At 47.7% G+C, this 22708-nt stretch overlaps 1 protein-coding gene across 7 annotated transcripts in view; it reads right to left on the reverse strand.

Annotated features, from left to right (window-relative positions):
* Window positions 1–22708, reverse strand: part of PPFIA3 (PTPRF interacting protein alpha 3) — an 841741-nt gene that overhangs the window by 506070 nt on the left and 312963 nt on the right. For all 7 annotated transcript variants that reach the window (XM_069605740.1, XM_069605757.1, XM_069605735.1 and 4 more), the window contains one exon: window positions 18343–18489. In XM_069605740.1, the coding sequence (XP_069461841.1) occupies window positions 18343–18489 (147 nt within the window). The remainder of the gene's footprint in view (window positions 1–18342; window positions 18490–22708) is intronic.

The following is a 22708-nucleotide window of genomic DNA, read 5'->3' on the forward strand; positions in this document are numbered from 1 at the left end:
GTCCCTGCTTCTGTCATTCCTACGCAGGCCTAAACCTCCTTTGAATGCCTGGTCTGCATTCTCTTTATCGCTCCTTGCCTCTCTGACTGTGGCCACCTGGCCGGGTTACCCTCTTCCTCTCAGAATGGGCTGACCTATTCTCTTCTTGCCTCTAACTCAACTTCTCCTAAGGGACCTCAACATCCACCAGGTTGTGTTTTTTTTTTCCCCCTCCCCCTCCCTCTCCCTCTCCCTCTCGCTGCCCCTCCCCCACCACCCCCTCCCCTTCCCTCCCCTCCCTATCACTCCTTTCCTGGGCAAACTCTTGGAAAAGCTGGCCGTCTCCCAACTTACTCTGCACACTGAATCTGTTGGTTGTCTTCATGACCATCAGTCTGGCTTCAGAGCAACCAGAGGCACGGAAACTGCTCTCCTGAACACATGTGAAAATCTGCTCTCTAATCTCGACTCCAGCCTTCCTTCTGTCCTCATTCTCCTTGACCTTTACTCTGCTTTTGACATGGTCAATCACGCCATCCTGATCAATCAACTCTGTGCGAACCTTGGCATCATGGATCAGGACCTGGACTGGTTGAACACCTTCCTCCTGAACCAACCCTCCCAGTTCCAGCTTGGGCCCTTTCTCTCCACCACCTCACTCTCCACATGTTGTGTTCCTCGGGGCTCGATCCTCTCACCCTGATTTTTCAATGTCCACTTGGCCCCTTTTGCCCACCTGATCTTCACCTTCTCCTCTAACTTTCAATGTTATGCAGATGAAACTCTACTTTCTTTCACGCTCCCCTCAGCCTCCTCTCCTCTCTTGCTCATTTCTGACTTTCTATCCCCGATTCAGGATTGGTGCACCTCCAACAATCTCTGCCTTAATGCCAGTAAGATGGAGATCCTTCTCATTGGGACCCCTGCTCCCACTTTCCTTCTCTCACTCTGGCTGCCCTCCTTGGGCCCTATTCTTTCGCCTTCCTGTGAGGCAAAAAACATTGGTGTCATTCTCAACTCCACACTCTCTTTCTCTCATCACATCACATCACATCACGGACCTTATCAAGAAGGCCCACTACCATCTGCACCTCCTCAGAGGTATTCTTCCTTTACTCACTTTCCCCCAGAAGCTCACTGTCCCCAGAGCCCTGGTTCTCTCTAGGCTGGCCTACTGCAACAGCCTCTTTCTCAATCTGCCTTCCTCTACTCTCTGTCCTCTGCAACTAAACCAGAACAGGACTGCAAGACTTACCCTTGGCATCAAGCCCAGGGACCATATCGCTCCAGCCCTGAAATCTCTCCACTGGCTCCTGGTGGCTGCAAGGATCAAGTTCAAGAATCTCTACATCGTCCACAAGGCTTTCTGGGGCTGTGGCCCGCACTACATCCAACTCTCTCTTCAAAAATACCTTCCTTCTCGAGCCCTTCGCCCAGCTACCTCCATCTCCGAGGGTCAGACGCGTCTCCAGGCAGAGAGTTGGGGGTAGATCTCTCCCTCGTTCCTCTGCAGGTGCTTCCCTCTGGAATGGCCTTCCTGCCGCTCTCAAACTTGAGCCGGACCACCTGCAACGATGTCCTGATTGCACTCCCTCTCCCTGCCACTCCCCATCTCCTTTCCCGCTGCACTTTGGGTTGTCGCACTTACACGATCTGAATGACACAAGGGCTAGTAAGATAGTTTGTCTTGTCCTCCCTGTCTGCCTCCCTTGTCTTGTTGCGCCTAGAAACACTTGTGTACAGGCATGGTATAAATGACTTATCATATCATATCCTCTCTTCCAAGCTAGAAACTTCATATTACACTTATGCATAGGTTTAAAGTTAGTCCACATTTGCCAGGTCTGCAGCTCGGAAGCTGTAGATCTCCTTCCATTTCTCTAACGCCTAAGCTTTTTAAATTTGTAGCACAGAGTTTTTTATCTGGAATTGTCAGCCCTCATCTTTTTATCGGTTCGTTTAGGAAGTGTTGGAATGTGATACTGGGAGCCACGTGTGACAAAGTCACTTTGCCTGGGACTCCTTTAGGGCCAGTGGAGTGCTACCCAGAGACGATAAATGGTGGATTTTTCCAAAGTACCTCCTCATGCCCTCAGACGGATGGAGAATCGCCTTGAGTTTCAATGTCTTCTGAAAACTCGTCTCTTTTAGACTCCTGCTAATCAGTCCCTCCCTGTGCTATCCTCGCACCATGATGCCCTTGGGCGAGCGTACCCGAAGGGCTTTGAATACTGCAAGTAGTTCCAGCAGAATGATGTGTTCTGTGCAGCCGCCTGAGACCACAGACCCTGAGCTGTGGGGTGAAGGTAATGAGCCTCCCACCCGGCGAGTGAGGCGTCTGTCGTGACAATCGCTTGTACTTCCGGATCATGAACGGGTTTCCACTTCAGCAGATTTTCTCTTGTCCACCAGCGAAGACTTTGTACTAGTGTTGGCGAAACGACCACGAGATCATCCCACTGACCACTTGCCTTAGACCACTGTTTCCCCAACCACTCCCGCATGGGTCGCATGCGCAGGCGCGCGTGTGGTACCAGGTAAATGCAGGATGCCCTCATGCCTAGCAAATGCAAACCTTTGCACGCCCTTATCTGGCGGCCGGCCTGATAATGCAGTAGTAACATGTTTTGATTCTTTCCTTTGACGGAATGACCAACCCCTCTTCTGTGTTTATGACAGCTCCTAGGAACTGTTTGGTTATGCTTGGCAATTAGGCTCAATTTTTTCTCCTTGATGGAGAAGCCCAATTGAAAGAGAAGGTTGATCGTTCTTTGAATGTTTTGTCTGCAAATTGGGGGAGACTCCCCTGTAATCAGGCAGTCGTCCAGGGAAGGGTACACTGGTATTGCCTCCCTGCGCAGGTGTGCTGCCACCACCCCCAGTACCTTTGTGAATACCCTTGGAGCAGATGCTATTCCGAAGGGCAGCACCTTGAATTGGTAGTGCTGGTTCGCCATCTTGAAACGCATGAATCTTCTGTGCGCTGGGAACATTGAAATGTGAAAATAGGCATCTTTCCTAGCCAGCGTTGCCATGCAATCCCTTTTTTTAGCAGAAGGATTGTCATGCAGAACTTTTGTGGCTTGACATATTTGTTTGCAGGGTGTAAATCTAATACTGGGCGCATTGTTAGATCTTTCTTTGGCACAAGGAAGTAAGTTGAATAAATACCATTCTTTACCTGGTTGGCCAGTACATTTCCAGGGTGTCCTTTTGGAGCAGCGTGGCGATTTCCTCAAGGAGGATGCGCTGGTCTTCTTTGGAGTGGGTTTTCTGGCGTGGGGGGGGGGTTTCCTCGAGGAGCACTATACAATATCCGCCCGCTACGGTGGACAGCACCCATCTGTATGAGGTGATGCCGTCCCATGCTTAGGTGAAGTTGGAAATGCGCCCTCCTACTGGAGAGGCATGGGAGGGCACCTGAAGCGGGATGTCAGTGCTTCTGTGGTGGGGTACCATCTCTGGAGGAGTAACCCTTTCCCCGACTGCTTGATCTGCGCGGTCCTCTCTGGTAATTCTGAGAGGCTTGGCATGGATTGTGCCCCCATGCTGTCCCTTGATTTTGGTTATAACTGGAACCCCTCTGGGAAAATTGTCTGCGTGAGTGACGAAAGTTGCCATTTCCCCACTGGCCAGGAGGTTTATTCGTCAATTTGCCCAATGATTTCAGTATATCATATACTTCCTTGGCTGTTTTGAAGGCGTCTAACGGCCTTGCTAAAGAGTACATTGGGCTTGATGGGCATGTTAATGAGAGTGGCCCGAGTCGCTGGCTTAAACCCGGATTTGCGTAACCAAGCTTGACCCTTAATAATGGTTCCCTCAGCTGTGATTCTGCTGGCGTTGTCTGCGGCATCAAGACTGCTTTTTTAGCAAGCAGCTAGAAAGCGCTGTTCCTTCTGAAGCCACCAGTGCTAATTGAGAATTGAGGGGTTCCGGGGCTGAGGAGAGTAAAGCCGAGACCTCATCCCATTTATGGCAGTTGAAACTGGCTAATAAAGTGGAGTTATTAGCTATTCTGGTCTGGAATGCAGTGGATGAGGAAGCCTTCCTGCCCATTGTGTATAATCTTTTACTTTCCTTGTCTGGAGGAGCCTCTGAGGAGGCTAGGGGAGTACCTGCTCTTTTCCTTGTAACAACGAGCAAGTCAGGCTTTAGCTGCCCCCTGATTTACAGCATGCCTGATGCGGGAGGCTTGAAAAGTTTTTCTATGCGGGGGTTCACCGCTGGCGTCTGATTAGGTGTTTCTAGCGAGGGTTGTTCCTTCGCTGGACAGACTTCAGTAGGGGAATACATTGAGATACAGCCTTTTTATCTCCCAAGATCTCGTCAATGAAATCTTTGTCCTGTGGATCCTCTTGGGTAGATATTTGTAAATGCTCAGCCACCTTGATGAGTACTTCGTTCAGAAGGGGCTGATAACTATGGGTGAGTCTACAACAGGGGGTATCCTTATCAACTGGGGAGTCGATGTTGTACAAGTCTGTGTCTGGATCACCCTCCTTGTCCTCCTTATCCCCATAATAAGGGTCTGCGTCTTCTTGGCTATAGAGGTCTTCATGATCAGTGTCCGGGTCATATAGGTCGATGACAGTGGGCTTTTGTTCTAGCTCACTCGGACTAGACCTCTTGTGACAGGACCTATCTTTCTGTGATTTATCCCTATGAGGGGTCTTGGAAGAGCTCTTCTTAGACTCCCTTGACTTAACAAGGCCTTCTGGGATGTGCTTTTTAACTAAATGGGCTAGTTGGCCTGTATGATTTTCTTTACCGCTATCGACGAATCTCAGCTACGGTCAGATCCAAAGTGACGTCAGTTGACTCATGACCTTCGGGAATGCTTTCATCCACGACGTCTGTTCTGTCTTTCGACAGTCGGCGCCTGTCATGTGGCGATCTTGATCTGGAGTGCCCAGAGGACAGCGAATCATCGTACCTCTCCCTAGACGTTGTGCGTTGCTGTTTGCTCAACACGTTTGTCGAGTCTCGGCCGTGGGTTGTGTGTTAGGTGGACGGGGTAGTGAGAGTGCTTTCGCAGCGAGTGTCGCCCCGTAACAAGTCCGCCGGGCTGTCTGTTGGGGTCGGGGGCCTAAGCTTGGAAAATCGGAGTAACCCTGTCGCCTTCGGATACTGCAGCGTTGCTGCCGTCGCTGAAGACACACTCCACTTCCATGGCATCGAGCTGCCTGGCGTGGTGGGCCCAGCGTTTAGTTAAGTGGTCCTTCAATGTCTTGGGTTTGAAGAGTCTACACGCTCGACTGGAATCCTCGACGTGGTCCCGAGGGAGACAAAGGTTCCACGCCAGGTATTTGGCGACCCACAGGAACTTTTTGTTGCCCTTAGGGCATAATTTAAAGGGGGACCTATCCATAATGGAATGACACAGCAGCTAGGCGAATGTAGTATACGTAGCGTACGAAAGGGGGTATACACATTAAAAAAAGTCCTCCCCCTCTCCCTACTGTGTGGGCCGAAGCGGATGGTCTCAATAGTCTGTGAACATAAAGGATAGTAAGAAAAACTATCGGTAATTGGTAACAATAATGAATGGCAATGAGCCAAAAGGAGAACTCCGCTTTAGCGCCAGTCTATGATGGCGGAAATAATCCATCTGAGGGACCTCGATGCGTGAAGGACCATGGGTACAGTGGACGTCACACTAGGGAGAGTATTACTAGCACACCCTGTCAACGTCCCTTTTCGAAACAACTGTAATACTCTGCAGCTTCCACTAGATGTCGGCCTATGCACAGCATGTGATCTAAGCAGATTCCATAAGCCTCAGAAATATATATATATAATTGTTTTACAGGGTCAAGGGAACTATCCCATATATGGTCAATGGAATAATCCCACTTTCAACTGATCTATGAACAATAAGATAATAAGGGGAGTATGGATGTGGGATCAATAGCCCAACCAAAGCAAGAACAGATAATGATATTTGATGCATGACCCAGACTTGCCCTAAGGTGGGCAGATGGCACAATTAAGCACTAAATAGGCACTATTACCAACACACAATAATGTATGATAAAAAAATAATGCAAAGTTCATGACACAGGATAGCTCAGATTTAGGCATCTAGGCACTACAAAGCATGTAATAGATATTCATGGGCTACTGCACTGATACACTGAATGTCGGCAATGGCAAGCCTATAAGTGAGATGTAACCGTGTAGAATAATATTTATTGACTGTGATCTGCTATTATTTCTCTGTCCTCAACAATCCTCCCTTAGCCAACCCTATGATGTCTGTGTTTTCTTATGTATTCATATTACAATTTTATACATAGGATTCTTATTTTTTCTTATTTTATATTTTTCATCATATATACTGATATGGGTGGCTATTACGTTGATGTAATAGTCTAATTCTGTGTTGATTTGGTTGAAATGTATAGCCCAATTTTTAAAAAGGCCTAAGTGAGGCCGAAACATGTGTCATGGATGGGCATTTTGACAAGATAAAATGTCCATCTGTATTTAAGTATCACACCATGGTGCACCTAATTAAACATATAAGAAATCTTTGACTATCTTGGAGTGTCTGGCACACCATTGGAGTATATTACAACTAGATGGCAACGGTATACCCTAAGCAACAGGGGAGGAAATATTGACAGGAGTTGTTAAAGAAGCAAGAAGGACCCTATAACCTGTTGTTAGCATGCTCCCCATTCCCATTGAGCCCTATCGGGGCTCAATGGGAATGGGGATGGTCCGGGTTCGCTGAACGGGCAAATACCGGGCCCTCCAAAGTCGGAATAGCCCGGTATTTCCCCATTCAGGGACCACAGGCCCGGACCCGAGCTTGGAGGAAGCCATGCCCTTATTAAACTGCCTGGCTGCCTCCAAACTCGTAATGAGGCCCAAGGTCGTATTCTTCCTTAAAGACATTTTATTAAATAAAAATGGTTTGGGAAAACGCCTCTCTAGCCCAATTCTAAAAAGAAACTTCCCAGCCTAGAAACTAAAACTAAGGATTGGTCTGTGTCAGGATGTCAGTAACTGAAAAGTCGTCCTTGTGTCCAAAATAGCCCATCCTGACCCTCACACTATAAACAACTAAAGGTGCAGGAAAATGTTGTTAACTTGGTGTTTGGATAAGTGTTCAAAACCAAAAGTATCAAAATTACTCCAACGAAAATGTTCTCCAAGGTAAAGACCCTCGAATCTAGAGGGTGGTTTCCTTACCCTGGATTCTTAAACAGCATGGCAACACATGTCTGTTTAACAGTTCCTTTGTGTCTTCACTGGTTTCACAAAGTTCTTGTTCAAGCAAAATGTTCGGTAACAGTCTTTCTATAGTAGATCTTATAACTTTGCAGATTACCTGGTATACTCCTGTGCCAGGTATCTGTATGCAATTTCCAACTGCCTGGTGTACTCGTCTTCATACGGCACCTTGCCTTTGTACTTTGCCTTGGCTGCATTTAAACAAACTTTGATGCAGAAAACATACAAAGACAAAAATTCTTATTGGGCGTTAAATTGGTATATTGCCTTGACTGCATTCAAACAAGCTTTGTCTTTGAATGGTACAAGATTGCTAATGCGGGAAATATGCAATCACTTGTTGGTTTGGTTGTCGGAACACCGCGGTGTCTGCAGCAGCTTTGGGCAGACTCACTGGTCTTTTCCAGCTTCCCCGACGTTGCTTGCACCTCTCCGTTATGGCTTCTGCTACTACCTTCCAGGATGAAGTGTGCGGACACTCCCTGAGCACCCGACGTGGTTCTGCAGTCAAACGTCAGCTCTCCTTCGCGGCCCAGGATGAAGTCTGCGGCCTCGCCGAGCAACCGAACTTCCAGCAGTTTCTGCACTGCTCCCGGCGTCTCCATGGTTCTTCTGGGTTACCTGCAACATTCCTCTTCCTATTCCAATGACCTCCTCTGCTTTGCCGGCTCTGTGTGCATTGCGTTCAGAGGCCCCAGCGTGGATGGCAAGGTCTCCTCTTGCACTGTTCGTCCCGACATTCCGATTTCCACAACACAGCTGGCATTTTTAAATGTCCCGCTCAATAAAAGATTGCAAAAACAAGTAATCTGCGTGTTGTATTGCAAGCTCCTGTCACTTTGCAAACACTCCATTATCCTCCTTGTCGCAGTACCAGAGTGGTCATGGGAGTTGAAGTCCATATTGAATCTTTTAACTCTGGGATGGTTTTTCATTTGAACTGGACATAAAAGCACATCAGAAACAAAACGGGTTCTATGTGAGTTGTGGGTGTTTGTGTGAAAGGTGGGGACCTGACTAGAATGACAATAGCCCATAAAGAACTTTGGTATTAGAGGGTCTTCTTCATGGGGAAAGGGAGAACACTGACTCCTCCAATGGAGTCCTAACATCTCCCCGGCAGTTGTCTCCTACCATGTGATCCTCCCTCATACAACTGCCCCCAGGGTCAAGATTAGGTAGCGGCTGCCATCCCCTGGACACACGGGAGGAGGTCACCACCAGGGTAACAGTGATGACTCCATTGGATTCATTCCAATTATGTGTAACCAATTAATGCAGAAGAATACAAACAATTGATTTTCTGCTATAATCAAGAATGTTTGGACACAATGAATGAACGTTCTGTGATAAAGGTTTTGGACAGAAATTATATTGCTGCCTAGAGGAAGCCTATGTGTGGCGAAACATATGCAAGTACACCAGTAGGTAGATGTTGGCACATGATGGTAAAGGTATAGGCATAGTTTGGCACTAGGCACATGCTGGTACCGGTATAGGCAAATCTTGGCACCAGTATAAGTTGCAACATATCATAACCTTGATTTTTAAGAAAGAACAAAGTCCAAGTTGTGATTTTCTTGAAAAGGTTTCAAGTTGTGTGCACCCAGGCCAGTGGTTTTCTTCACTTTAAATCTAGGATTGGCAAAAAGTGAGCTGGGTGCTATAACCTCGAGACAGATTTTAAGGCAGGGAAAAAAAGGGGCACTATATCCTAAAGAACAGGTGTTAGACCATGCTTTCCTGAATGACCAGCTGCCCCTAGATACATCCATATAACCTGAGATAGACATCTTGACAGCTTTATTACTGGGAATGTTTCTTTGCGCAAAGATACACAAAGAAAACAGGGAAACCGTGGGGAGAACCCTTATATTTTAGTTAAATTGCTCACACCCCCTTGAATTATCTCCCTATATACATTATCGAACAGTTGTCCTTCAGTATGTAGTTAAAACACCTTGGTTCCCCCGTACTAACCGGTTTGAAAATAAAGGTCACAATGGATTGCGCAACTCATGGGGTAAAGCAATTGTCTTATCAGCCAGCGCTAAGAAGAACAGGTATTTTAGTTAATTATTGAATGCCTTCACTGGTCTAACTTTTGATTAGCTATCTATGGCAAGTAATCATACACATATTCCCAGGTGTAAACATCAAATCTACTATTAAGATAATGCTTGGTACATGGGCTTACTAAACCTCATATATGCTACCAATGTTTTAAGTCAAAATAAGGAAAATGTATGTTCACCAAAAACTGTGAACCTAGAAGCCCAGTGGTAGCTGATGCTAAAGAAGAAGTTAGACACAGTCATTTTCTTCTCTTATTCTTCGTATTCCATCTTACAAATAAACATACCTTCGTCCTCTCTGACTTATTATCCTTCGTATAGGTGGCAAAAGAAGGACAGAGGTGCAGGAGCCAGCAAGCACATGGATGGGAGGAGCCTGAGGTAATGCATGTACCACGGACACCACTTTTTCCATTTCAGTTCTTGTTGTGCAAAGAACAATCTGATTTGCTGTGCTCTGCAGCCAGCACACGTGGAAACAGGAATGTGGGACTTACGATAACCAATTTTAAGAGTGATGAACTTCCATTAACTGGAATTTGACCAGCGGCAGTAGATAAACTGTGGTTTTGCACTTTATGACCACAGGGGCAAGAAAGATGGATCTGATTCCCAGTCACACACTGGCATCTCTGGAGGTGAAGTGGCAGGTATGACAAAGTCCCTTGCTAGTCCCTGAGCATGGTGGATGGGGAGGTCATGAGTGCCAGGTGCAGCCTGCTGTGCCGTGATGCCGGTCTTCAATTAGGTACATGCAGGATGCACCCCCCCCCTCACACCCAGGACCACATCTCTCTGCAGGGATGTGGCAAGGAATTCTCGCCAAAGGCACACCCATTCGCTGCTTTCTCATTTAGAAATTCTTTTACCTGTGCAGAGGAATAAAGCCCTATCATGAGTCGATACAGCATTGCACAAATGAGGCCATCTGAGCCAGGAAATATTTATGTTAGTATAAATAAACCTCTCAAAGTGAGCAAGGCCAGGCCAGCTGAGTAACACATAGTTCTAATGATGCAAGAGCCCAGCGAGGAACATTCACATAGCAGCAGAGTCACAGGTACGGGAAACAATATGGAGGACAAGTACATAAAAGGTGCAAGGGGAGCTCCAATGTCAATTAGTGGGTTCAGAATGCTGTTTTCTGTTTTACTAGCCATGGAATAAACCAACAAGATTGCCTGAGAATTAAGGGGTTCAGCTCAGTAGTTCCTGGTGTCATGTCATGCTAGTTGTTTATTGGTTGGGTGTCTCCGAGCTACGGTGAGGGGTACCTGTAAATACGTGGCAGTATAGTGTCCTTTGAAAGATTGCATAGGAGCAGCGCTTTCTTAGTGACTGTTAGTGACAGTTGACAGAGCCAGTGATGACTGTTGATAGGACAGGGAGGCTGGGGCTTTCTGTGAGGGCAAGGTAAGATGACCGAGTAAGTTGCAGACGTATTTCAGGTACGTGGTGGTGTGAACAGAGTCCCTGACAGGGAGGAGTCCCAGTTAGGATTTTTCTCAGGTGAGAATACAAGCACATAACTAAAGTAAAACTGGCAAGTTGCAAATACATGAATAATGAAAGCGGTCTCCGCAGGGGGCCTATCCCATGCATCAAGGCATTGGTGAGGCAACCAGGAAAGAGACTGAGCATTATTTTGGTCTTGATGACACTGACCGTAAAGTTGTTTAGAAAAAATATGTTCCAAACTAGTGAGAGTGAGGCAATGAGGAGGGGAGTACATGAACCTCACAAAGAAGACTACTGACGGGGGAGTGCGGGTGCGGGGGGAGGTGGCCACACAGGACAGACTAGAGGAGCAGATGAGGCAGGTATTGCAGTCTCAATCCCCTTCAAGGTGACGGCAGTATCAAGGAAGAAACAACCACAGTGATAAAACAGCCCAGATACAGTCCCCACATAGAAGCGGCCGAGCCAATGATGGGGGCAAGGAGGAGGATGAGGAAGGGCATCCAGTAGCTGAAAATCAAAACCAGAGGTCAGTCCATTATACAGGGTCTAGCCAGTATCCTTAAAATGTGGTCCTTAAAATGCAGCAACAGCTTGAAAATGGCAGGAATCCTCCAACAGGTATGCAAGCTACCTGCCTTCCAAGAAAATCGGTCAGACTAGTATAGGCTCCGGGTCTCCCCTTGATACAGCCACGCTCACAGTGGCTGACCTAGGCCAGACCACCAATAACAACAAGGAGTTAAAAACAAGGGTTAGGTGGCCAGACAATCTGTTTGGCCCCTAAAGCCGCCCATCACCCAAGACCACCCTGCCCAGAATGTGAAATGGCCGGCCCAGGGCCAAGAACTGGTCTAGGCCAATTCAAACCACAATCTAGGCTTTATGGCTGGGCTTAATGGGAGCCCATGTCTGCACAACAGTCCTTTTAGGGGTATTGTGTTGATTTGCCAACAGGAGTTTTTTCGATGTCATTTTTAACAAAACAATTACCTCAAAAAAACTCTAAATATATAGGGGGTAAGTGGATAAAAGGGTCTAGGGAGGGGTTTGGGGTAGGGATACAAATATAAGGAAGGGGGACGCCCTAAATATTTAAAAAGGTGATTTTTTTTAAAGTAATTTCATCAGAAAAAATTACTTTGAAAACAACTTGTCGGCAAAGGGATATAGAACGCTTTTAGGCCTACCTCATGGTTTCCCTAAACAAAGGAAACACCTAAAACAAAATGGCAAAGATCATGGCTTAAACAACATACACTGGTATCCCAATGGCTAACAAAAAAAGTAAATTGGACTACCAATGCAGTAAATCGAATTGAACCCCTGGCAAAGACAAAACTAAATTCCAGCTTTCACCAGCCTACTCCCAAAAACCAATGTAGCATGATATAGTCAACCTCGGGCCAAAATGTAGTGCCTAAAAAGCACCCCATTGTCAGGAGCCTTATGAATTATCATGGCACCATATAACCCAAGAGTCAAAAAGGGTAGCAGTGGTAGAGGGATTTCAGTATAAATCCCTCTGACCACAAACATAGGTCAGAGATCCCAAGAAAATAAAAATGTAAAAAGTAAAAAATCAAGGAGGTTCCTAGAAAGGACCAACTGAATTCTTACTAATGAAATTAAGTCTTAATATTGACATATTTGTATGGTGTATATGAATGGAGCGTGTGGCAAGTCTGACATAAGAGACAGACAAGAAATCATGTTTGCAACTGATCTACTTGTTTTTGTTTTAGAGAAAATAAGGCACGCCATGTCCCCGATTCTGAGGTGATGGTTTCCCTCATCACAAAATAAAAATAACCAACAGTGCTCATCAGGGTGCCTTACAATACAAAACCGTCCTCTGTCCAAACCTACTCTGACATACAGTGGGCCCCTACCACTAATATTGAAAATGCAATTTAAGAATAACCAACAAGGTCTGAAAGGGATCCCCCTTTAAGTATGGTAATTGTGGCTGGTTTCTGACTCCCACCCAAGTGTTCCTTGTGTCTCCCTCAGGCCACATGCCTGATTATACAGTTCCCAGTCTTTGGTCTTCCCCTTTTCCTGGTGGTGCTTGATCATGATCCCCACCCAAAAATCCCTTTCTCTTATCTTCGGTCTGCTTGTGCAGTTCACTCTTCAGGTTGGCCCATTCTCTCTGTATTTGTTCTCCTGGCTTAGCGGAACCGGCTCATGCAGCTGTTAGTTTGTAGCTTTGTATATATAAATGATCTTTCAACCCGCCTTGGGCTACTTAGCTTTCCGGGCCTGTCTTGGACCCTTGGGTTGCTCACCCCTTTTTGGGATATATTGATTCTCAGCCCGGAATGGGCAATTTAGTTTTTCAGCCCCGGGCTTTCGTGCGGACATCAAACCAGGAGTTCTATTGCTGTGGGGTTCTTTCTGTTGCAGCGTATGTGTTGGTTCCTCCCATCAGTGCCCAACAGAACTTGGGCATCCTTTATGGAAGGCACCGGTTGTTCGTGTCTGGGGCGGTTAGGTCTCTTGCTTCTTCAACAGCAAGAGCTTCTCTGGCTCCCGGCATTGCTCGCTGCTGCAGCATTCAACGGGCTTCCTTCTTCCTTCGCCCTCCACACCCGAGTGTGTGGCGCTGCTCTCAGTCTTCGCCTCAGAGGGGTACAACCCCTCCTCTGCTCTAGCATGCAAGTTGGCATCTCTCACTTTCCGACTTTATTCTTCCCCTGTGTATCGGTCCACCTGGACCTTTATCTTCATCCCCGATTTGAGAATTGTTCCTCCTTTCAGGCAAGAACGGCAACAAAACCCGGTCAGAAACCACACAAGCCATTTTAAAGGGGCCCTGTTCAATTCCCATATAACCAACAAACATTGGGGATTCTCTGTGTAAGGGAGTTGGATTACGAATCCGACTTGCTGAATTCTTGACCCATACATGGGGGAGCCCCCAGTGGGATCCCATTTGCCCTGTCCCCTCGGGCATATTAAGCGCAGCAGGTTCCCACTTGGGGAGAACGGTTGAATTCACTGGATTCATCTCAAGCGCTGCTGGCAATCAACTAAATCGTTTGGGACCTATCGCCCATAAGTCAATAGGTGGAGGCACATACACAAACTCTTTGCACCCCACACTCAGTGTCTGTAAGATCATCTGGCAAGGGGGAGATAGCAAAGGGACTCATCCTCAACCCCGTTGCAAGAGGTTGTACAATGACTTGTTGATCTCCTCTCGCCCCGCACCAACTTGAAGGTTGAACTAATTATCCAAGTACGATGCCATCACTCACAGGGAGGATGTACCCAGGGAAGGAGCGAAGAGCAGATAAAAGCCGCTGATGTTCCGAGTAATGTGGGTGAATGGAGTCGTCGATCAAAAGATGTAGGCGACTGGTGGTGAAGCGAGGTGGAGACATGGAGAAGGAAGGAAAAGGTTGATGTGGAAGCAGCAAAGAGAAGGAAAGTGGAAATAAACAGAAGGAGTCAAAAAGAGGTGGAGGTGATGGAAAAAAGGAGTAGGGGAAGAACTAAAGGCGATCAGAAGGATGGAAGTGAATAAGGACAAGTGGTGGAAGGTATTTGGGATAAGAGAGAAGACAGAAAAGAGGGCAGAGGACGGAGAAGAGCACCACAGAAAAGTCTGGTAAATGTTGGCAGAAGGTCAGTCGGGGGAAGCTGCAGGAACTAGGTGATGGGAAGGAGAAGAAAACAGGAGTTAGCAGTGGGAAAAAAAAAGAATATGTTTGCAGGGAAGAACAGAGCAATGAGGAGACAGGATATAGCATGATGGAGGGGACATTGGAACAATAGACGAAAGTAAACATCAGGAAGAGGGGGATGAAAGAGACTAAAGCAAGAGAAGAGGGCTTGTACAAAATTCAAGGAGGTAGTTGGAAGATAGCAAGAGAGGATGGAAGAAGTTAACAGGAGGAGGATAAAAGACTGGATCCAGAGAGCAGGTGGAGAGGGAAGACCAGGAGGAGGTAAGCAGGGATCTAAGAAAGAGGAAGGATGTTGGAAGGAGACACCAGAAACAGAGAGGCAGGGACACTGGGGAGAAGGTGGAAAGTGAAAGGAAGTGTCAGAAAGGAGTTCAGAACCTCTGAAGGAGAGCTGGGAGAGGAGCAGGCCTACCTGACTCATTCAAAGGCTGAGCATAGAAGGGGTGATGCAAAGCGTTGAGGAGATGGATGAGGAAAGACTGGTTGCAGAGGAGAGGATAGAAGTTGCAAGAAAGACTCCTCCAGGCACTGAAATGTGATAACGAGTTGAGCAGGAAAATGAGGACAGGACATTGGGGAACAGTTCCAGGAGCCTAAAACCGAAGTGGCACGATACTAGGAGTGTGGGCATGTGAGGAACTGATGGAGAACCACAATAGTCCATCATCTAGTGAGCAAGACCGATCCTCGGGCCCTGCCAGACAGTGCCCGGGACACTCCAAGATGGTGTTTTCCCTTCCGCACCCGGGCAGACATTTTGTCTGCCCCCACATGACGCCCGGAGCGCCATGGCAACTGATATACACACGATCTGCGAGCCACCGCGTTGAGAATTTACGCGCGGCCCGCCAGATGCAACATACGCCTGAGACGCAAGCAGAATGTAAGCCCTCTGCAGGACCCGGCGCGCGCTCCGTCACCTCCCTCACCCCCGCGAGCGGGGTCGAGGGAAAGAGACGCGCACCCGGGCCAAGACAATGAAAAGAACAGACAGGATCGACCGAAGCCGATCCTGTCTGGAGATGTTATTTCAGCACGAGTACACGCATTTAAGCGCGGCTCGTTTTTTAAGATAGTGCTAACTTGCAAACTGGTTTTTAATAATATCTCGATTTAGAAAGATGCTCTAGATCTTGTATTTGATGCAAGTGACAACAGAATCTGTCCTGTACTTGGGCCCTAGGTAACAGGCTGCCTTGTCCACCATGTACTCACAACCCATCCCAGAAAGTACCAAGCTACCACTAAACATGGTGAGGGTAAAATAACAATCCCCTGTGTTGATGGTACAGAGGAAAATGCAGTTTTATTTTATTTCACTTACTATCATAAGAGGATTTAAAATGGGAAATGCATCCCTTTTGTCTCTCTTCCCCCACCCCCCCTGTCATCCCTACAGGTGTAGAACTTATGCAGACTACGCTGCACATTAAGTAAATAAGGCACACAGGCTGGCACCTTCCACATAGCCCTGAAGAATGTGGTCTATCTACAATATTCCACAGAAACCGGTCGGCTTCAGAACACTCTAAAGTAGTGCAAATTAACAACCTCACAGTTTAAGACTGTTCTTGTTTCTTTTATATCCCCTGCAAAAAACTAAGCGGGATATAGTATCTAAACTTCAAATAGAGGAATCTAACAAAGAATTGTATTTTAAACCTGCACCTGCTAAACAAAGAAACCCTACTAAAGAAATGTCTTCATTTGAATAGCAGCTGACACATGCCTAGCCCTTTCTAACCTAGCATGTGCCTTTTAGCACTACACAGTGCATCAAAGCAAGATTGAGAGCAAGTCAATGTACGCTGGCTTTCTTTAACATGTACAATCAATTAACCTGTGTGGTTTATTTAGTGTGATAATACGATACTAGGTGTAAAACCACCAGGTTAGTGACTAACTGAACTCTCCTTCTGCCCCGGGAAGAGAATCCTGTCTGAGATTTGCAAGCTAAGAGAGCAAGTATTATTAGTATGGTGAAGCCATACTGCTGTTGCAGTGGTTTAAAGTCACAATTTTCTTGATTAGGCCCAACTGTGTAAATACTCCCTATAAACTCTTTTTTGAGCTAAAACCTCTTGTGCCTGTTGATCCTAGTCTCGGAATAGTTGAAGGAAGGGGAAACATAGAAGTATAAGGTACGGCAAAGACCAGTACAGGGGCAGCAAGGGGACAGGCAGAGAGCGCAGCTTAGTTAATCAGGTGCTGAAGTAAAGCCTCATAATTTTGTCAAGGTACCCAGGAATTGAGACTGTCATCTGAGGGATTTGCTACACCAGACACTGAAGCCTCTAAAACCTGTGTGAATTAGGACTTGTCACCCTGATAGTAAGGCTGGAGGGCAGGCAGAAAATCAGTCCTCACAGCCTGAAAAAGGCATCATCCCAGTTCAATAAACTGAAAGCGGAATGGGACCAGGGTTAGGTATATTTGTTGAAGCAGATCCTGGATGCTCTAACAATCAGATACACAAAGTGGCAAATCTGAAGAAACCCGCAGTATATAGGTTTGAGACCAGCTTCAAAAGCAGGAAACGTAAAGTGTGAAAGGTGACCTCAGAGAAATGTCTGTACCCAAATCAATTTGACTTTTCCAAAAAGGGGAGAAAGTGGTCTGGTGTCACATGTCATGAGATGGAGAAAACATGCTACCAATAGTTTAGTGCCAGGACTCTGATGATTTGTATTATGAGAAGAAGGGGATTTCTGGCTGTAAGGTTTCAAAGAGCTCTAAGAGAATCTGTGGCCGATTTTTAGAGCACCTTCAAGATTTTACCATAGTTAGAACAATTGCTAGGAAACATGGGGCTAGTGGTATCTGTCTTTGGCTTCTCAATCAAGTCCAAGTTGATTTTGACCCAGCAATTCTTTTAATTATTTATTGACTTTCATAAAGTGGCACAAGCAGCATGGAATACACTTCAGAGCACTTTGACCTATGCTGTGGTTTTTTGAGGCGTTGGCAGCACCTCAAGCAAGAAAACTGTATGATTAGGCTTGAACTGCATCTGAGGGCAGAGTAATGGGTTAAGCACAATCGATATTTGCCTCTGGTACATGAAGACAATCAAGAACCCTCCAAACTTGGAAAAGAAACTCTCTGATGGCCAGAATGAATTGTCTGGAATGGACAAAACATTTGTTTGTGTGCCCGAGAAAACTAAAGAGTACTCACATGAGGAATTCCTGGCCTTTCTACTTCTGCTCTACAAAATGGTTGGGTCACCTGAGAAGCCTCAGAGATTGAATGGAAATAGTGGCAGAGCATGTGCTCAGGCCACAGATGCCAAGGGTCCAGACACTGAAGCTAGGAACAATGTGGGTCATCTTTGGGGAACAACTCATGGGTGCCATCACTCGAAGGCAGTTTAAAAAGAAAAAAAATAGGTAATGCAGGACAGCCAACTCGTGGAAGAACAGGACATTTCACCAATGTACGCACCGAGATGTGGATTTTCCCTTTTTTGTTCCTAATTTTGCAGTAGAAATAAATTTCTGTTAAGCAGTCCTGCAGCCAAGACATCCAGGCTTGGGTGCAAGAGGACTGTCTGGGTACCTAGGGACCTCAGAATAAAGCATACAGTTCAGAGCTTCAGAAAAGATCAATGCTTATTAAAGGCCGGGTCAAGGAAAAATAATTAAGGAAACAATGCTAGGGATTTAATGGAAATTGAGGAGCAAGTGTCAATGACTGGTTTTTGGAAGTGGAATACATTTCATCGTCAAAGTGAACAAATGAAAAACAAACATTTGAAAGCCCCTTGTCTCCTTGCAGTAACATTGCGTAAAATAGCGAGAAGCAGATGGCATTTGCACCTGAAGGTAGACATTTCTGATTACACAATTGGCTGACATCAAGCATCACTGTGGTGAGGTGGTCTTTTCCTTTACCTGCCGGAACAGGGAATCCTTGCTGGCCAGCTCATTCTCTAGCTTGTCGTTGATGTCATGCAGGGATGTGGCTTCTCGCTGTGCACTTAAATAACGCTTTTCCAAGGTAGTGATTCTCTCCTCCATATCTTCCCTTTGTGCCAGAGCCTGCAAAATCAAAATAAGGTAGATGCTATAGACAGAGTGGTGAGCACTAAATAGAAGAAGCCTCAAATGCAACATTTACAGTACCCTACCAACCCAAAGATTGAGTTGAGTTGGGCACCCATGGGCACCCCTCCCTCAGATGTGGAGGGACAAGGAACAGTCACTCTCTACTTCAAGCTCCATTCCATGGCATCCTCAATATCCCGACACGGAGTAGCATGGGTAATCACAACCTGAAACACTTGCAATAGTTTAACCCATTGCTTATCTTTCTGGTGCCCGCATAGTCTGGCACAATTGCTCTGTACCAATCAGATCACCGATGTAAAATGGTTGATTTTTACTATGGGCTCGCCTCATCAATAACCAGCATGGTAGTTTGCACCCACCGACTTGCCACACTAACGGCCTGTGCAGCCTGGCACTGCCACTCTGTAGCCTGGGATCACATTTCAGACACCCCAACTAGCCTGGTATGATTGCCAACTAACCCATCTCCCTGGCACCCATACAGTCTGGCAGAGTCACTCTCTAATACAGGCTTCTCTTACACCCAGTACAGTCTGGCAGAGTTGCTGGCGACTCTAGCCTACCCTTCTTTTCACCCTTACAAGCCTAGCATCTAGCTCTGTAACCTAGGGATCACTTTCCTGGCATCACTCAGAACCTCAGGTTAACCTCACAGATATCCTGCAAGCCTGCCCTGTTGCTAAGTGCCCTGAACCCAACTCTCTGGCACCGCAGACAGCCACGCACTACCACTTAGTAGCATCGGGCTCATCTTCATAACACCACACACCCGTACCAATGTCACCTTGCAGACAACCACATTGCCTGGCTTGGTCACAGTTCTATAAGCTCACCCCTTTGGCAACGCATACAGCCCAGTGCACAAACAATCTACTCAGGGGTTCCCAACCTTGGATCCCCAAATCATGTTCCAGACACGCTCTACCAGAGACTTACCTTTCCCACATTGTAGACAGATCACCACTATTGCTCTTTACAATTGGCTCCACTTCCCTGGCTCCCATGCCAGCCGGGGATCTATGCAAGGGGTCCACAGCCCTTTTACGATGCAAGCCGGGCACGTTTGCCCTATATTCAGAGGCCTCACCCTCTGCTCTCATCATTGCTCCACACCTTAGGCACAACTCCCAGAAAACCCACAAAGCTTGACAATGTTGCTCTGTGCCCTGAGTTTACCTGCCTGGCACCAAACACGTCTGGCACCATCACTCATACACTGGCCTCACTTCTGGGGCATACCATTCAGCATTCAGAGACAGTGTAGGAGCAGCTCGCCACCCGAAGATCCTGCACAGCCACTAGCAGTCAACGAAGGGGCTCACCTTCCTGATGTTCCATATAGGCTGTCACTGTCATATCCATACCCAAGGGTCTTCTTACTAAATCCCCATACCCTTTGGATCAGGCTCAACTCCTTTACATTGCATGCAGATCAGCAATTTCACTTGGCACCTTTGCTTACTGGTAGACTGCACAGGATGACTGTTCACCTGGGCTCACATCTCAGGCACGCCCAAACAGACTTGCTCTGTGCATGTATTGATCTGTCTGGCACCCGCACAGTCTGGCACTGTGACTATACCAAACTGCTTACCTCCTTGGAGTCCCTCATTCACCAGGGGTCCCTCCCGCATACCCTGTACAGACTCATACTGTCACTTTGTACCAGGCTCACCTTGCTTAGACAGTGAATAGAGTATGTTGCTAAAGACCCACAACTAGCTTCCCAGAGAACATACAGTCACGCTATCCCTAGTTAACATCTATGTCACTCCAATGCACAGGCTGACACTGTCACTCTGAATCTATGGCCTACCGTCCTCCCCTATCCCACAGCCTGGCACTATGGAACAAGTTACTTACCTCTAACTGTTGTTCTCCAGCATGGGTCTGGCATGGATTCACATGCTCATGAATATTCCCCGTCGTCAGGCTGGGAATCCTCGGTAAAGAAAAATCAGTATCAGTTTCGTTTCTGATCTGTCTTTCGTAGTAGTAACCAATCACTGATCTCTGCGTCATACTGACCACAGCCAATGACTGCCCTCTCCCTAAGCCCCGCCTCTGGCAGCCATCTTCAGATTTGGTAGCACGTGAAGTGGCAGTATGACCAAGTGAAGAGCCGCAGAGGGGTAGGCGGGAGGGTTCGCATGTGAATCCATGCCAGACCCATGCTGGAGTACAACAGTTACAGGTAAGTAACTTGTTCCTTCTCCAGCATGGGGTCTGGCATGGATTCACATGCTCATGAATAAAAGAATACATAGCAGTACACACATGCACAACCACGGGAGGTGGCAAAGGCTCAACATTAAGCATTATATCCAAAACTCAACATTAAGCAATTCTTACCTCCTCACCAGGCTCACCTTAGGCGAACAGGTTGCGCAGCACTGCTTGGCCGACCCTGGACTCCCGATCGACGCAGTAGAATTTCGTGAAGGTGTGCGTCGACCTCCACGTAGCAGCCCTGCAGATGTCCAGCAAGGGCACACCAGATAGGAACGCCGTGGTAGCTGCGATCGCTCTGGTGGAATGGGCTCTCGGACGGCCAGGAAGCGGTCGGTTTGCCAACCGATGACAGTACATGATACAGCCGGAGAGCCATCTGGAAATGGAGGCCTTTGAGAGAGCCTTCCCCTGATTGACAGGTCCAAAGTTCACAAAAAGTTGTGACGTCTTCCGAAAACACTTTGTGCGGTCCACGTACAACTTCAGCGCTCTAGCCACATCCAGCGAGTGCAAAGTCCTTTCAGCCGGCGACAAAGGCGACGGGAAGAAAACAGGCAACACCAAGGGTTCGTTGAGGTGGAAGTCCGACAGCACCTTGGGCATGAAGGAGGGGTGCGTCCTGAGCACTACCCTCGTGTCGTGAAAAGTCAAGTACGGGGGCTTGCAGGAAAGGGCCTGGATCTCTCCCACCCGTCGTGCGGAGGTGATGGCCACAAGAAACGCTGTTTTCCATGACAAGAACTTCAACGGAGCCGAGTGCAGAGGCTCGAACGGAGGTCCCATGAGCTTGGTCAGCACCACGTTGAGCTCCCACGCCAGGGCCGGAGCCTTCACCGGCGGGAACGATCTGAACAGTCCCTTCATCAATTCTTTCACCAGACGATGAGACCACAAAGACGTCCGTCCCGTGGTTCTGGTGTATCGGGAGATCGCAGCAAGATGAATCTTGATGGACGCGTGCGCCAGTCCAGCCTTGGCCAGCGTCAGTAGGTACGGCAGTACTTGGGGAGCCGTAATCCGTAGAGGGTTAATCTTCTGTGCGTGGCACCAGACAGAGAACCTCTTCCATTTGTGTCCATAGCATTTAAGAGTTGAGGACGCCCTGGCCTTTGCAAGAACCTCTCTGCAGTCGGCCGGTATGTTGTAGCCTCCAAACTCTAACGCTGCAGGAGCCAGGCCTGCAAGTTCAGAGACTTCGGGTCGTTATGGAGGATGGCGCCTCCTTCCCTGGAGAGAAGATCCGCGTCCACTGGCAGCTTGCTTGACGGGGACGCTAACAAGTCCAGAAGGTCCGGGAACCATATCTGCCTCGGCCACGCAGGTGCGACGAGGATCATCCTGCACCGTGACCTCTTGAGCTGGTTGATGAGCCGGATCAGCAACGGCAATGGAGGGAACGCGTATAGAAACAGGCCCTCCCAGTGGAACGAGAAAGCATCACCCATGCTCCTCGGCTGGGGAAACCTGCTGGCGAACCTCCGGCACTTGGAGTTCGTCGCCGTCGCGAACCGATCGATCTGGGGTGTGCCCCACCGTCGGAAGAGGCGGTCCACTAGATCCTGTCGTAGTTCCCACTCGTGGCACGAGCGCAGCTCTCTGCTGAGCGAGTCGGCAATGGTGTTTTTTATTCCTGCCAGATGAAACGGCACAAGAAACATCCCTTGGGCGACGGCCCAATGCCACAGATCCTGCGCTTCCTTGGACAGGGCTGAGGATCTGGTACCGCCCTGCTTCCTGATGTAGAACATGGTGGTGGTGTTGTCGGTGAAGATCCTCACCACCTTGCCCTTGAGGGACGGAAGAAAGGACCCGAGGGCCCAAAACACTGCACGGAGCTCCAGGATGTTGATATGGAGGGACCTCTCTGTCGGAAGCCAAAGGCCTCTTGCGTGCAGATTTTCGGTGTGCGCTCCCCACCCTTCCAGGGAGGCATCCGTGGTCACTGTCTTCTGGTGGC

This window comes from Ambystoma mexicanum, chromosome 1p (genome assembly GCF_040938575.1).
Source record: "Ambystoma mexicanum isolate Mex_15411 chromosome 1p, UKY_AmexF1_1, whole genome shotgun sequence".
In the NCBI taxonomy this organism is placed as follows: domain Eukaryota; kingdom Metazoa; phylum Chordata; class Amphibia; order Caudata; family Ambystomatidae; genus Ambystoma; species Ambystoma mexicanum.